Here is a 15,168-nt window from a genome sequence, read left to right as displayed (position 1 = left end):
AGAAAACCATCAAACATAAATCTTATACACAATCTTTTAAAATTAGAATCTCTGCTTAAACCTGATAAGATAAATAAACAGAAAGAACTTTCTCACAGGGGGGAAAACAGGATCTCATTACATGATCAATCAGCAGTATATTTTCTACCCCCTTTCTGATCAGCTATATTAAGGAGGTTGAAGGCCCATCTTTATACACACAATCTAAGGCTACATCAGAACACAGCTGTGAAACTAAGCATCATGACTTCCCAGCTCAATGATTACCAAGGTGAGAAAATTATGGGAGGTTGTGCTGTGGGGGTTAGGGAAAAACAGCAGATAGGCATTTTTAATAATGTATACATTATTCTGGTTTCAGATTACCTTGATGATGGACTGTGCATAGAATCCCAGGTTTTAGAAGAAGCAGCTAGTATTTTAGGACTGCAACAATATCCCATTAATGACATAGGTAAATTAAAAAATTATGAGACAAAGAAGTTGTTGTAAAAGTTTTCTGAATTAATTTGATCTGGGTTTTTTTTTTTGGCAGAGGTTATTTCAGACGAGGAAGAGCAGGCACCACAGCAACCACCCCAAGCAGCCACTGTGTTTAAGGAGCCTGGTAAGAATATTAATTATTCAGCTCTATGTTATTTTAATGGTTGGTTTTTAGAAATGCCTTGTTCGCCAAACAGATCTCTCTCTCTCTCTGTGTGTGTGTGTGTGTGTGTGTGTGACACTATAGTTTTTTATAACATTGTAATGCAGGCTTGTAGAAGGGATTTTATCAACAGATTTTAGGGGTTTTTGAATAACATTTTGACACATCTTAATACTCTGCTTCACCCAAACCCCTTGGAATGATAAGCCATTCCTTCAAACATTCATTCCAATAAAAGCCTTTAAGCTTTATTTGCTTATTTAATATTTTTGAGCTTATACTTTTGACAATAGTTTTTTGAGGTAGTTTGCAGTCTAAAAAACAATCCCAATCCTAGCTGTTAAAAATGTGATAATTTAGACCCTAGACTGTTCTGTTTGCTTGTTCTTGCAGGGGTGGGGGGGGGGGGGATAAAGCAATTAGTCTAAACTTCAGCATTGCAACAAGATATGGGTGCAACAAAAACTACTATGTTTTATGCACTGGTTGGGAGTCAGTTTTCCTATGAGCCATTTCACTCTACATGAAGTGCACAGATTAAGAAGGGGGTGTTTGACAATTTTATAAGGCTGTAGTGTTTATCTGTGTGAACAACATTTTGGGGGGTGAATATTGTCTGACATTTAATCTATAACAGTGTTTACTGCTGCTCAGAGGTTAGACTAATAAAATTGTGATAAAATTATTTGTAGCTAACTCAACATGGTTGAAATAAATTTGTAGGTTGCATACACAGGCCTCTCTCTCTCTGTGTGTGTGTGTGTGACACTATAGTTTTTATAACATTGTAATGCAGGCTTGTAGAAGGGTTTTTATCAACAGATTTTAGGGGGTTTTGAATAACATTTTGACACATCTTAATACTCTGCTTCACCCAAACCCCATGGAATGATAAACCATTCCTCCAAACATTCACTTACATTCATTCCAATAAAAGCCTTTAAACTTTATTTGCTTATTTAATATTTTTGAGTTTATACTTTTGACAACAGTTTTTGAGGTAGTTTGCAGTCTAAACGCAATTCCAATCCTATCTGTTAAAAATGTGATAATTTAGACTGTTCTGTTTGCTTGTTCTTGCAGGGAGGTGGGGTGGGTGGGGGATAAAGCAATTAGTCTAAACTTCAGCATTGCAATAAGATATGAATGCAACAAAAAACTACTATGTTTTATGCAATGGTTGGGGTGAATATTGTCTGACATTTAATCTATAACAGTGTTTACTGCTGCTCAGAGGTTAGACTAATAAAATTGTGATAAAATTATTTGTAGCTAACTCAACATGGTTGAAATAAATTTGTAGGTTGCATACACAGGCCTCTCTCTCTGTGTGTGTGTGTGTGTGTGACACTATAGTTTTTATAACATTGTAATGCAGACCTGTAGAAGGGTTTTTATCAACAGATTTTAGGGGGTTTTGAATAACATTTTGACACATCTTAATACTCTGCTTCACCCAAACCCCATGGAATGATAAACCATTCCTCCAAACATTCACTTACATTCATTCCAATAAAAGCCTTTAAACTTTATTTGCTTATTTAATATTTTTGAGTTTATACTTTTGACAACAGTTTTTGAGGTAGTTTGCAGTCTAAAAGCAATCCCAATCCTATCTGTTAAAAATGTGATGTCTAATTTAGACCCTAGACTGTTCTGTTTGCTTGTTCTTGCAGGGAGGTGGGGTGGGTGGGGGATAAAGCAATTAGTCTAAACTTCAGCATTGCAATAAGATATGAATGCAACAAAAACTACTATGTTTTATGCACTGGTTGGGGTGATAGTGTGTATTTTAATACATTTGATAAGAAAGTCAGTTTTCCTATGAGCCATTTCACTCTACATGAAGTGCACAGATTAAGAAGGGGGTGTTTGACAATTTTATAAGGCTGTAGTGTTTATCTGTGTGAACAACATTTTGGGGGGTGAATATTGTCTGACATTTAATCTATAACAGTGTTTACTGCTGCTCAGAGGTTAGACTAATAAAATTGTGATAAAATTATTTGTAGCTAACTCAACATGGTTGAAATAAATTTGTAGGTTGCATACACAGGCCTCTCTCTCTCTCTCTCTCTTTCTCTCTCTCTCTCTCTCTCTCTCTCTCTCTGTGTGTGTGTGTGTGTGTGTGTGTGTGTGTGTGGGAGTCTACACTTATTGAGAGATTGTGCTCATCATATTGGTGCAGATTTAATATACCTCCTCACAGCTCTTTACTCGCTTACATATTCTGCCCTTGTTTGAGGTCTAATTATTCCACCCCTCCTAGCAGAAGGTGCTGAAGGAGTATTCAGAACCAGGCAAGCAGTTGATACTCTACAGACACTGTATTTATATTGATCTTCTGACCTCTGGCAATACAGTATCTTGGAGGAAGTACACTATTCATAGTGCAGAAAAGTATGAACTGTTTAACCAATACTGCCTGATTTAACTGAACCTCACCTGTGAATTTATACTCACCATTTTAAATTACAGAACTCAGTTCTTCACTGTATTTCTCAGTTTCCAAAATAGTAGGCAAGCACATTCTCCTCCTTATATGCAACTGGCACTGTTTAGTGTAGTGGTTAAGTTCAGGGACTCTTATTTAGCAGAACGGGGTTTGATTCCTCACTCCTCCACATACACCTGTTGATGTGACCTTGGGGTAAGCCACAACTTTTCCACTGTTTGGCAAAATATCTCTGCAACTGTTACCAAATGTATTATCAATTGGTTACAATCCTTGCAGGGGTTTTTTTGTGGTGCCATATTTAACAAAAATAATTTTGTTTTAAGCAGCACAATCATCTTTTAACATATTCTGTACAGGTTTAACGTACTTTTGTCCGTTACAATTGCATAGTTTTATATGATCACAACATGTTTTTTCGGTCTACATTTATGTATGTTTATTTTCTAGAAGCGGTACCTGGAACATCAAAAGCAGCGATGCCGTTGCAGGGCGATGGTGCACCTCAAAAGAAACGTTCTGTGTCTACCAACAGCCAGAAGGGGCCTAAGCCTAAAAAGAGAAAAACTGACAGAGCAAGAACCAACGAAGGGAGCGTGATAAACGACGACTATCAACCCAAAAAGTGGATGGAATTCAGGGAAACTCTTACCAAACTCTCTCAACAATTGAAAGAGAAAGAGGATCTTGTTAAGAAAGCCAAGGAGGCTCACGATGTTGTTTTCAATAAGATATCCATGATGTTTGATAACTATGAGAGTGAAGTAATTAAAAATTATGCAAAGTATCCAGCCTGTGCCGATAGCGCTATACAGTATGGGGGGGCTCTGCCCAGTAAGGTCTCTGAAGGGGTAAGGGGCTCTCCAGACCCTGTGTCTGTTCAAGCCAACGAGGTGGAGGGAGAGGAGGATGGGGAAGCCTGCGCAGCAGGCACCAATGGGGTTGGGGAGGGGGCAGCAGAGAGTTGTGCAGCCTCCCCACAGCCACCCGAAGTCTATGTGGAACATGTGAGGGGGTGGCAGAGGCCCTATGAAAGATTTAGGTCTTTGGTAACCAGCGAGGAATTTCGCTTTGTAAATTTAGAACACGTGCGCTCCTTTGCACAGGCCTTGGAGGCGCTAACGAGGGGGATCCAGGATGTTCTGGATGAGATTAACGGTGGCATAGATGAGGGGGATTTTGTTCAAATGCGCCTAGAGGGGGGAGGTCTTCAGAACCCGTTATTTTCATTTAAGAAAAAGAAAGACCACCTCAACGCTAACGAGTTTCTGGAGTTTGTGGTAAATATGCTGCAAAGCAATAGAGAAATACTCAGCACCGACACGCTGCGCTTAATTGTGACTGTTTCAAAACCCCCAAGGGGCGGTGCTCAGCGTAAAATCAAGTCTATCCCTTACAATTCAATAATTGAAAAAAAACGCCGTTTTTTGGTAGATTTTTCAGATTACAACAACAACCTATGCTTCGCTGCTGGGCTCATGGGTGTGATGAAAAGAGCGGGGGATCCTTCTGACGCAATCCTGTTAGAGGCAGCTAGAAAATTACACAACGAATTAGGGTGGTCTGATCAGAAAAAGGTGGGTCTCTGTGACATATCAACGGTTGAGGAACATTTAAAAGTGAACATTCATGTCGTGTTGTGTTCTGATAAGGGATGGACTATATTTAAAGCTCAGCCCCCGAAATATCCAGAGACCCATTTTATGCTTTTACATAGTGATCATTTTTATGGCATTCTTCACATTAAGGGGTTTTTCGGGTCTAGGAATTATTGCGGGTATTGTCACACTCTATACAGCCATCGCCATAATTGTTCTCAATTTTGTAGAATGTGTTCCACCGCTGAATGTAAAACGATCCTAGGGATGCCTAAGAAATGTCCCAACTGCTGCATGTATTGTAGCAGCGACTATTGTTTTAAGAGGCATGGTGAGCTGGCGGCCCGAGATGAAACAGCGTGTCCCTCCAGGACATGGTGTACAAAATGTGGTTCTTACAAGAACGTTACGCACCTGTTTGAAGAGTGTCGCGGGAGGGTCTGTAGACAATGCGGTGGGAAGCTGGAGGATGATGAAGAGTTCCACAGTCTGTGTTATTTAGAACCTCTGAAACAGCCCGACGTTTCGTCAAAATACATATTTTATGATTTTGAATGCACACAAGACAGCGTAGGCGGGGTGCACCGCCCCAATTATGTTTTTGCTAAAGCCTTGGGGGAAGATAAAAAATGGCGTGCCAGTGGTAAATCTTGGGAATTCAGGGGTGAAACGTGTGTGTATCAGTTTGTTAACACAATTACCGTACAAAAGCAGTTTAAGCATACTACCTTCATCGCCCATAACTCCAAGGCTTACGATTCTTACTTTATTGTTAAGCAGCTGATTGAGGAGAGGTTGGATCCCGAACTGGTAGCCGTAGGGGGAAAGTTAATGTGCGTGAACATAAAAAGACTCGACATAAAATTCATTGATTCCTTGAACCACCTCCCCATGGCCCTCTCTAAGCTGCCGAAAGCTCTAGGATTTTCCCAGAGTAAGGGCTATTTTCCTCATTTTTTCAACACCGAGGAAAATCAGACTTATGTGGGACTTTTACCAGAGCCCAAATACTACGGGGTAGACCAGATGATGCCCGAAGAAAGGGAGGCTTTCTTGAAATGGCACGAGGAGAACAAGTCTAGAACTTTTGATCTCCAAAAAGAATTAGCTTTTTATTGCCAGCAAGATGTGAACATTCTGGAACAGGCGTGTACGTTGTACCGAACCGAAATTATGAGCATGACAGCCCGAGACGGTCTCAGTATAGATCCTCTACAATATCTCACGTTGGCGGGGGTCTGTTTAGCCATGTACAGGTTTAATTTTCTGACGCCTCTCTCAGTGGCCATTCCACCCCCCGACCACTATCACAGGGAAACAAAGAGGTTTTCAACTTCTTCTATCAGGTGGCTCTGCTACTTGGAGCACTCTGAAAAAATCCAAATCCAACACGCGTTAAAGGGGCGGGAACGTAAGGTCGGGAAGTATTTCCTAGACGGGTTTGCGGTGTTGAACGGGAAGAAAACAGCTTTTGAGTTTAACGGTTGCTATTGGCACGGCTGTCCACAATGTTATGAACCTAACAAAATCAATAAATTAGCGGGGAAAACATTTGCCCACCTTTACGGTGCAACAAGGCGGAAGCATGATGACCTTAAAAGGATGGGGTTTCAAGTTGAGAGCATATGGGAGCATGAGTGGAACCGTCTTAAGAACACCGACGATTCCGTGAAAGCTTTTCTTAAAGATGCAGATTTTCCCGATCCTCTGATTCCTAGAGATGCGCTTTTTGGGGGGCGGACTAACGCCATTACCTTGTACTACAAAGCTGGAGAAGGAGAGCAAATACACTACTACGATTTCACCAGTCTGTACCCGTTTGTGAATGCGACAAAGGTGTACCCTCTAGGCCACCCCGTGATCGTTCAAAATAATTTTGCGCCTCTCACAGAATATTTTGGGTTGGCTAAGGTTAAAGTCTATCCCCCGAGGGGCCTTTTTTTCCCCGTGTTGCCGTCCCGGGTGGGTGGGAAGCTATTTTTTACACTATGCAGGACCTGCGCTGAAACGAAACAACAGGAAACATGTCTGCATTCCGATGAAGAGAGGGCTCTGACGGGGACGTGGGTCACCGTGGAGTTGCACGCCGCTATGGCCAAAGGCTACAGGGTTGTGAAAATCTTTGAAGTTTGGCATTTTGAGAGGAAAAGCAGGGAGCTCTTTGCAGAATACATTAAAAGACATCTCGGGCAGAAGCAGGAATCTTCAGGCTATCCCGATTGGTGTGTGACACAGGCTGATAAAGAGAAATACGTCGCTGATTTTTACAAAAAGGAAGGCGTCCTTCTCCGCCCCGAGCATATCGGCCACAACCCCGCAAAGCGCCAGATTGCTAAGCTTTTCCTCAATTCTCTGTGGGGTAAATTTGCTCAGAGAACAAACTTGCCAAACACTGAAATTGTGAGAGATCCAAACCGCTTTTTTGAGTTAGTATTTTCAGAGAATTACGAGCCCACAGCTTGCAGTTTCATCAGCGAGGATGTAGCGTTGGTGTCTTGGAAGCACGCTGGGGAGCGTTTGACAGAGGCCGGATACACAAACGTGTTCATAGCGGCTTTCACCACAGCTTATGCGCGATTGGAACTCCACGCTCTCATAGAAAGTTTAGGAGAGAGGTGTTTGTACATGGATACCGATTCCGTGATCTTTGTGAGCCGGCCCTGTGACTCTAATCCCCCCTTAGGATGTTATCTAGGTCAGCTGACGAGCGAGGTTCCCTCTGGGCAGTATATAACGGAGTTTGTTTCCGCTGGTCCTAAGACTTACGGGTACAAGCTGTCAGGAGGGGAAGCGTGTCTGAAAGTTAAGGGTGTTACTCTGAATGCCTCTAATAGTGAAAAGATCCATTTTGACAGTTTGAAGGATTTGGTTTTCACGCACGTTTCTGGCTCTGAGCCTGGTGAGATCACGGTGAGTCACCCAGGCATAACCAGAGACAAAAAGAACTTTGTTATTAAAACAAAACTTCTTAAAAAAACTCTGAAGGTTGTTTATGACAAACGCGTGCTCAGGGAGGGGTTTAAGAGTCTGCCCTACGGTTATTAAAATGGATACGAGGTGGCGTCACCCTTTCTCGGCCATCTTGGCAGGACCCAGCAATTGCGGGAAAAGCTATTTTATAAAAAATTTACTTGTGAACGCAAAGTCTACGCTTTCTGTCATGCCTGAAAATATTGTGTGGTTTTACGCATGCTGGCAGCCGTTGTATGAAGAATTGCTCCGACGCTATCCTTTTATAAAGTTTGTAGAGGGTTTGCCCTCCAATCTGAATGATAATGAATTGCTACCTGTTAATAAAATAAACCTCGTCGTTGTGGATGATCTGATGGCGTGTGCTTCCGACAGCGGCGAAATCGAAAACGCTTTCACCAAATACGTTCATCACAGAAATCTGAGTATTATTTACATCGTGCAGAATCTATTCTGCCAGGGGAAGAGCAGCAGAACCATCAATCTGAACACCAAGTACATGGTGTTATTTAAAAACCCTAGAGATAAATTACAGATAGCGACTTTAGCCAGACAGATGTATCCAGGGAAAGCTGCCTTTTTTATGGAGGCTTATGAAGATGCCACGGGGAAGCCCTTCGGCTACCTGATGGTGGATTTAAACGCGACAACGCCGGAATCTTACAGACTTCGTACAGGGATGTTTCCCCCAGACCTCCCGGTCTGCTATGTTATTAAAAAAACAGGAGGGGGGAATAAAAGGCGCTGACGCTCAACTCCGCGGGGCTTTTAAGGAGCGTCAGCCTGGCACGGAGGAAGCATGTCAGCCTGCTTAAAAAGAAACGGGAGTCTCCTGAGACTCATCTCCAAATCACCCCCTCATCTGAGGAATGCTATTCTGTGCGCCGCTCCAAACGATTTAATAAAGGCGATCGGGGAGATAGCTTTAAATACGCTAAAAGGCGTCATCCCCCTGTCACAGCGGCAGAAGACTGTCCTGCGAAAAAAACGGTCCCTGATTAAAACCCTGAGCAGCTCTAAGACTCCCCTTACAAAGAAGAAGAAACTGGTGAGACAACAGGGGGGTTTTATAGGATCCTTGCTGGGTTTTGTTCTGCCCTTGCTCACCAGCTTTTTAACACCCTCCTGATGGATCATGCGGAGAAGATGTACCTGGTCCCTAGCCAGCAGCTAGATCGTCTAACTATTCAGCGGCCCCCTGAGAGCGAACCCATCAGGCACGCGGTTGTGCACTCTCTAGACAATGAGATGAAAACGGTTCTAGAGAGGGGGGATTTGTCCGAATACCAGAAGGCCAAGGCCTACGCTTCTCTCCTTCAGAAATATCTCACCCACATCAGAATGGGCGAGGAAGAGAAAACTAAGCTGGATCTGTATTTCCCGCAACCTGTGTTAACATCCGACGCCGATAAAAAAAATGCGACGGTTTTTGAAGAGGTGATAGAGAATCTACCGCATCGAAACAGGAACAACGCCCTTGTGCTGCTGAAGAAAATGGATCAAAACAAAGAAATTGCCTCTTGGGATGAAAGGGGAACTTTTCTCTACAGAGGGACCCCTGTTGCCGGAAGCCATATGCTTGACTTGGTCAAGGCTATTACTCAGACTCGTCCGCCCTCTTCCGCCCCATCGCCTAAAGGCCTGGACGTGTTTATGAGGGCTCTGGCCGAACTCAACGTCCCCTCTTCAGTGGCGGGCACCCCGGCGGCTAGAAAAATGCTGGAAGACCTGAAAAGCCCTCAGCCTCCGGCTTTAAAGCGCACGCCTGTAATTTCTTCTAAAAAACAAAAAATTTCACCCCTCCTTATTTCTTCTAAAAGACAAAAAAGGCATCCTGCGTGGTTGACTATGGAAGAATAAATTTTGTAAATGCAAACCTTTCGCCTCTGAGTATTTTATGGACAAAAGACACACACACGCTTACTCCATTTTAATATTCCAACATATTTTTATTAGGGGGGACCACAAGAAACACATGTTTGGGTAGGGGTGTACATGTTTTGTAAAGCCCGTGAATTCTTCAGGGTGCTTTTTGCAAAACTCGCGACCATCCTGTCATTCAGTTCGGGGGTGGGAGAATACATCTTCACAATCTCGTTAAATGGGGCGCCCTTGCAGCGGTGGTGAAGAAAAAACAGGCAGTGTTGTCCGCATGTGTTAGACGTTGAACCTTGGAGACGGTTCCTCTGGAAGCGCACCTCGTTAGAATTCTTGTTTAAAAAGTCCATTATGGTGCGGGGAAAGAGGGGGCTAGAGGGTGGGTTGCCGAATGAGTCAAAAAACTCGGAGGTCCCGGGGTCGCTGAGATAAATCGCCAGCCAGTGTTCTCCAGGGAGGTCGTGGGGATGCGTGTTCACCACTAAAGAGACGGGCCTCCGGGACAGCCTTTCAACAGGCAGCTGATCGCTGGGGAAGACGTTCAAGAAGCTTTTTCGGGTGTGGGGATTGTTTAGTAAGACGCGTGTTAGCTGGACGGTATCCATGTTACATATAGTCAAAGAGCACGTTGCGGTTTTGGTTGATCTCGATGACGTTGTCAAACACCCCGTACACGATCAAATTCACAGTTTGGGGGAGCGCGTCCGCAAAGCGTATTTCGGCTCTCAGGTTTCCCGTTTTGATCAGGGAGTAATGGTCCGCACATTCCTGATCGGGGGAGAGGTCAAAGGCGAACAGAGTGTACCCGTTCCGATACTCGTCACGATCTATCAAGAGCGGCCTATCCTGAAGATGCTTCCCAGCCGTTTGCACTAAACTCATGTATTCTCTCACGTTGTTCCCGGCAGCAAAGTCGGGCTGGAAGGGTTTTGGGGGGATCTGCTCACCATCCACATATAGGGCCGCAAAGTTGATGTTGTAATCTTTAAAGTGGAAAGGGTTTTTGGCGAAGCTGCCACTGAAAGCGTCATTGTCCACCAGAGCCATGACCACCATTTTGGGGAGCTGCCCCAAAAACAAGTTGTCTTGGTTGCTTACACGGGCTCCTGCAGAGATACTGAACACTTTCATGCTGACACGGTCCACAGGGTATTTTGCTGTGGAGGTCATCAGCGCTTCAGCATGGGCCAGTCGGACAACCGGGGAGACCCTCACTTTTTTCACAAAGAGAGAGGCCGAATCCAACTGTAGCTTAAAACGTGCAGCGTCTCCCGCGCCGCTCATCAAGCAGAAGGCGTCCCTGCTGCGGGTTAGTTTGATTTTCACATCCACCCCATTTAGTAGCAGTTTTTCTTGAAAAAATAGGTCCGCGTGGAGATGACCTAAAAGGTCTATCACCCTGCTCTCGGCCGTTAGTTCTGCTCTCTTGGCAAATCCCTTGTTGACGGGGTTTGCCAGGATGGTGGACTCGTGGTGGCCAGCCGTATCCTTATAAAAACCACCCGCTGAAAATTGTGTGGCTAGGGTTTCCCCGCTGTAATTGAGCAGAGTTTCAATCATCGCCCTATAGGGGTAGCAATTATTGCTCTGGCTGATCAGCCGATCTCCGACCGTCACATCCAACTGACTGAATATGGATGCTATAGGGTAGTTCACCAGCGCCACTCTAGCGTCAGCAGGGAGGTCCGTGCCGTCTTCTCGAGTAATTTTGCATTTCGCGTAGAGAAGTGTATTGTTTAAATCGATGTAATCTTCCCCGTTGCCGGCTATGTAGAACTCTAGAGGTGCGGACCCCGTAAGGGCTGATAGGGGTGGGACTTCGATATACAGACTTTTCTCGATGCATGTTTGTGTCGGGGCTATCTGGAACAGATCGAGCTCCGACTTCACACACTCTTCCGAGCCGCAGTGTATGAACGCCATGGTCGTTTATAAAGCGTCTTCGAGTCCCCCGTGAGAAGTCCTCTTCTTCTTCTTCCTCTTTCCTCCCCTCTTCCTCGAGGCTTTCTGCTTCTTGGGGCCCCCGCGGCTTCTTTTAACGGGTCTCGGGGGGCCGCCGCGTGTAGTAGACCGTTTTCTTTTAAGGCCGCCCCTTCTTTTAAGATACAGAAAGCCCGATCCCTCCTGGGGGTCGAGTTTATTCATAACTCGACGTGTCACGTGGCTCACGACATCTTGAGCAATATTGTGAGCCGCTGTTTTCAAGTGCGGCTTGACGATAGCCGCCCCTTGTTTAAAAAGCGGCACGGCCATTCGGAAAAGCCTCCGAAAAATCCCTCCAATTCCTGACCCATACATAACGGGCGCACCGTGAAATCCAGGGAGAGCGTAACCGGCCTGTGAACGGTAATAGCCCCTAAACATCGCGGGGTCCCCATAATCTTTCACAATCACCATTTTTTCCGCGGTCGTAAGTGCAACCTTACGATGACCTTGCCGTAGCGGAATGACACGTGTTGATTCTGATCCGTCTTTATTTCTACGCGGATCGTTTCGATGTGTTGTTTGTTGACGGGGACGTAGTGGGGCTCATCATAGATGACTGTGACAAAATCGTGAGTTTTCCCTCTTATCGGAACACAACGTAGAAGGGGCGCTGCCGTGTCCCCTACCAGCTGGTGTTCTATGATATCCGTATATAGGTACAGAGAATTAAACCCCTTGGTAATATCTGTTGCGTGTTGAATGTTTTTGAACGGGACGTTAGCGGGAGTCCCCAGGAGCAGCGCTAATTCTTCACCCACGATGAAGTGCGTAATGCTCGAACCGATAAATCTAGTTTTCCCCGTTGTTTGGTCATAAAGGAAACGCACATCGGGGGGAGTGTCGGCGTGTTTCCGTACCGCCGTCTGCATGGCGTCTAATATATGGCGGACGTCTTCGTAATACCCCTGCTTCACCTGGAATTCGTTTCTAGCAGTCTCGGTACAGATTTGGAACATCTGCGGCTTACTGATTGTGTACCATGTGCGGGGATACTGAATTTCCGCCAACCCCACTTCCCACTCCCCCCTCAAATCCAGAGGCTTAAACAAGCGCACCGTGAAAGCCGAACTGGTGTTTTCAGGAAATAGGTTCTTAGAAGCGTTGCTGGGCAGCGTGATGTAAAAACCGTCATCTTCCATCCTGTTCAACGATGTCTTCAGCGGGGACCCAGCTGTTAAATTTTGGTGGCCACCCCCTCCACTTCACTAAGATCTGCTTCTGTTTCTTGTTTGTCCGGGTTTTTATAATTTTCTCTATCTTGTATGTTCTGTCTTTCCAACGCGCCACTTTCTGCAACTCCTCCGTGTAAAACCCCCCGAGGATCGGTTCACCGTCAAAATCTACAAGGTGGTACACGGGCCTCTCGCCCCTCCCCCCCACCTCTTCTATAATAAAAATTTCATCTGTGAAATTCTGTTCATAACCCTTCTCGAATGTCCCCTTTGTTCTAGAGACCCTCACGCGGTCCCCTTTTCTAAACAGGACTCGTGTTTCTTTTTTGGGAGACCCTAGGACCGCACCATACACGCGCCTCCACACCGTAAGCGCGTTAGAGGGTTTGACATCTACAGGCCGCGTCTGAATAGTTCTGTGGTGACTATGATTATAACTTTTGACTAGATCTTGTAACACATCCGTATACTTAAAAGTGTTATTGTGTGTAAAATATCTCCACATCCTGGTCTTTAAAGTTCTATTAAACCTCTCCACTACTGCCGCCTTCACATCGTTGTTGGTGACAAAATGGCGAACTCCGTGTTGCTTTAACAGAGCACTCACTTTTTTATTGAGAAACTCCTTGCCCCTGTCAGTTTGCAGTTTCTGAGGGACCCTCCCTGATCCTCTGAAAATGCTTTTAAAAGCGGTTGCAACCTCGGTACCACCCTTGTCTTTCAGAGGCACCACCCACGCGTATTTAGACAGGATGTCTATTACTGTCAGAATATATTTATAGCCCCCGTTGTAATTCAAATATTGCTGCATATCTACCAAATCCGCCTGCCACTGCTCGTCGACATTCCCCACGATTACCTTGTTCCTTTTGAAGCGCACCCTGATCGGTTTATGCAAGCTGTATGCGTCCTGATCATCCAACCACTCTTTCACCTCATTTCTGCTCAGCTTATACCCCTTCTTAGAGGCTGCCTGAAATAACGGCTCGATACCCCCAAAACTTCCAACCTCCCGCGGATTATAATAAATCCCTTTTAACACATCCCCGTGACGCGTCATGACAGTTTGTTCACTTTTGCCACAATGAAAGGTTTTTTTATTAGGCTGCATATATATACAGAAAAAAAAAAATGCGATCTTCACTCTGACTCGTTCTGATTCTCATCTTTTTCTCTGAGTTGATTCTGCTTCTCAGCACGCTCCATCACTTTCCTTTGCAGAAATTTACACAGGTCTGCCCCCTTTACTTCAAACACCGTAAACTTTGGAACATCTACAGACGCGCCTTGGGCACCGTATCCCTCCTTTTGAAACAGGGCGACCAGTCCGCAGCGGTAGCAACAGCCTGGGTTTATCTCCTCGCTAACGCATCTGGCCAGTAGTGCGAAATCAACGGGTCTGTCCCACACCTGTGTTCAAAGAAGAAAACACATTTTTTAGTTCAAATAGCGCTTTGTTACATTCACACAGCTGGTGCAGTTTTATTACACTTACATCAGGGAATAAAGCCTCAATGCAGGGGCGGGCGTCTTCTTCTTCTTCCCCCTCCTTGTCCGGATCAGCATCCGTTGGCTGTTCAGGTGTTTGCGCTTCATCAACCGGGGGTTCCCTCGCCTTTTCCGCGGCTTCATGCTCCGTGTCTGCTCCGGAATCTCCAGAGGTATCCGTCATGTCCGGTCCGGAATCACAGGCGGTACCGTGCTCGGCATCTGCTAGGGAATCTTCCTTACGATCCTTCTTTACAGATTGCATGTTATATATGGTCATGCATTCCCAGCAGCAACTTGGTTCCGGCTTCACAGGGACGACATCCGCCACCTCCGAATATGCTCGAGTTTTCCCTACCTTGTCAGGGAAAAAGTGGCTAAGTCTTTCTATTTCCCTTCTAGACATCAGCATCCCCCACCCCTTAAATAAAAAAGACTTACACCCGGATATAAATCTCGCACGCAGGGAGGTTGTGGGCGTTCCATTTTCTTTCTCACCCAGCTGCGTTCTTGATACCACGCTATTTCTCCACAATAATCACAACATGAAGGATTCACTTTCTCATGCGCAACTTCCACAATTTGTATAAACTGTTCCCACCTCACATCGTCATAGTCGTTCTGCAAGAGAAAAAACAACGATGTTTATCCTGTCCCCCGCACTGTTGTGATCTTTCCAACGTTCCCGCCGCTACTTACCATCTCTAGGTAATATTCGACACACACTATACTTTCTTCTTCATCATCATCTTCTTCTTCCTTCGCCTCCTCTTCCTCATCCTGTCCCATCTTCTTGTGTGTCATGTTTTTCACACAACTACTCTCTTGACAATATGTTATCGCTGTACAGAATTTACAACAGCTTGTTCCCACTCTACTATGCGCCAATTCCATAATTTGAGCAATCAGTCTCCAATACAATCCTTCATCCTCCATCTGCAAGAGAAAAAACACAATTCTAAATATTTCCAGCCC

At 44.9% G+C, this 15,168-nt stretch overlaps 1 protein-coding gene across 1 annotated transcript; it reads right to left on the bottom strand.

The window, feature by feature from the left end:
- Positions 1–10,153: 10,153 nt before the first annotated feature.
- LOC132582266 (uncharacterized protein F54H12.2-like) lies at positions 10,154–11,470 on the bottom strand. Its single transcript, XM_060253806.1, has one exon. It carries the CDS (start codon positions 11,468–11,470, stop codon positions 10,154–10,156), a length of 1,317 nt encoding a protein of 438 aa, XP_060109789.1.
- Positions 11,471–15,168: the final 3,698 nt, after the last annotated feature.

The sequence above is a fragment of the Heteronotia binoei genome, chromosome 14, assembly GCF_032191835.1.
Source record: "Heteronotia binoei isolate CCM8104 ecotype False Entrance Well chromosome 14, APGP_CSIRO_Hbin_v1, whole genome shotgun sequence".
In the NCBI taxonomy this organism is placed as follows: Eukaryota; Metazoa; Chordata; class Lepidosauria; order Squamata; family Gekkonidae; genus Heteronotia; species Heteronotia binoei.
This window is presented reverse-complemented; position numbering and strand designations above follow the sequence as displayed.

Coding starts and splice junctions, on each gene's coding strand:
- LOC132582266 (XM_060253806.1), bottom strand. CDS start 11,470: ATGGCGTTCATACACTGCGGCTCGGAAGAGTGTGTGAAGTCGGAGCTC.